We start from the raw sequence: 1,113 nt of genomic DNA, 5'->3' as shown, positions 1-1,113 counted from the left end.
ACCCCTTACTTGTAGCAAAAATAATCTTTCTCTGTGATCTCAAACTGCTTTGGGGCCACACAGCCCAGCGAGGAGGACCAGACAGAACCTCCTCTCTAGGACTCTCCTTGCTCCCTGGCGGCTCCGCGGGGACTGGAAGGGCTGGCAGCGAGACAGAGCTTGCCCGCCACTGTATACCAACTGATGTGTGCAGGGGGGTGGGGTGGGGGGGTAACAAACCTGGCAGCGTGGGAGGGTCCCTTTAGGGCGGACCTGTCTGCCTTTGCTCATACAGGGAGATCCGGGAAGACCTCCGGAGAAAGTGACCTTTGAGCCGAGATCCGAGTAGAAACAACTAGGCATCAGAAGCGGGTGAGGGGAGGAGACGGCCTAGAGCTTTCCAAGCAGAGGGAACTTTGTGCAAAGATGTCGGGCAGGAAGAAGCTTTGCATGTTGGAGGAACTGAAAGCATGGTGGCTAGGCTAAGGCATAGAGCAAGGGAGATTAGGGTGGGAGGGAGACAGCAGGGGGACCAAGGTCAGGTCAGGCCAGGCCTCATCCCAGGGGCTGTCAACCTCTGTGGGTCTACCCTAAGAAACTTATTTCAGAAGATGTGGCAGCAGATTGGGGCGGCAGGAAGTGCAAATGCAGAGAAGGGGGACACACCCAAGGGATGTTTCCAAAGAGGTAGACTAGAGGAGTGCCCAGGATTTGGATAAAAGGAGTGCGGGGAAGGGAGGTGGCAGGGTGCCATCCAAGTTCTGACCTGCCAAAGAGGGGCGTCTGACGTTCTGAACCCTACTGTCTGGATGCTCATGGTCAGTATGAGCCGTGGGGGCCGTGCTGTCCGGGTGCACATGGTAATGCCGGTTCGTTCTTTTCAGCACAGATGCTCACATCTGAGAGTGACTGAATGGGGAGCTGGAGGAGACGGAGCAGGCAGAGAGGCAGGGGGTGAGCAGAGGGCCTGTGAGGTGCTCCAGGAGTTGGGGAAGAGAGCAGGGACATTGATGGGGGGGGAAGGGGCTGGGGACACTGAGGTGTAAGACTCTCCAGATTGGGATAAGGGTCAGAGGTTGGGGGGTGCAGGGTGGGGACAGGGAGGTCACAGATTGGAGGGGGTATGATGGGAGC

The 1,113-nt window shown here is 57.5% G+C and overlaps 1 protein-coding gene across 14 annotated transcripts in view; it reads left to right on the top strand.

Moving 5' to 3' along the window:
• Positions 1–497: 497 nt before the first annotated feature.
• The window catches only part of LOC100480640 (antigen-presenting glycoprotein CD1d), a 5,471-nt gene continuing 4,855 nt past the window's right edge, over positions 498–1,113 (top strand). Inside the window, exons 1-2 of one of the 14 annotated variants that reach the window (XM_034667347.1) lie at positions 498–666; positions 864–933. In XM_034667347.1, the coding sequence (XP_034523238.1) occupies positions 625–666; positions 864–933 (112 nt within the window). In that variant the 5' untranslated portion in view covers positions 498–624. The other 13 variants (XM_034667349.1, XM_034667358.1, XM_034667354.1 and 10 more) reach the window with 13 other exon arrangements.

Source organism: Ailuropoda melanoleuca, chromosome 8, assembly GCF_002007445.2.
Source record: "Ailuropoda melanoleuca isolate Jingjing chromosome 8, ASM200744v2, whole genome shotgun sequence".
Classification (NCBI taxonomy): domain Eukaryota; kingdom Metazoa; phylum Chordata; class Mammalia; order Carnivora; family Ursidae; genus Ailuropoda; species Ailuropoda melanoleuca.
This window is presented reverse-complemented; position numbering and strand designations above follow the sequence as displayed.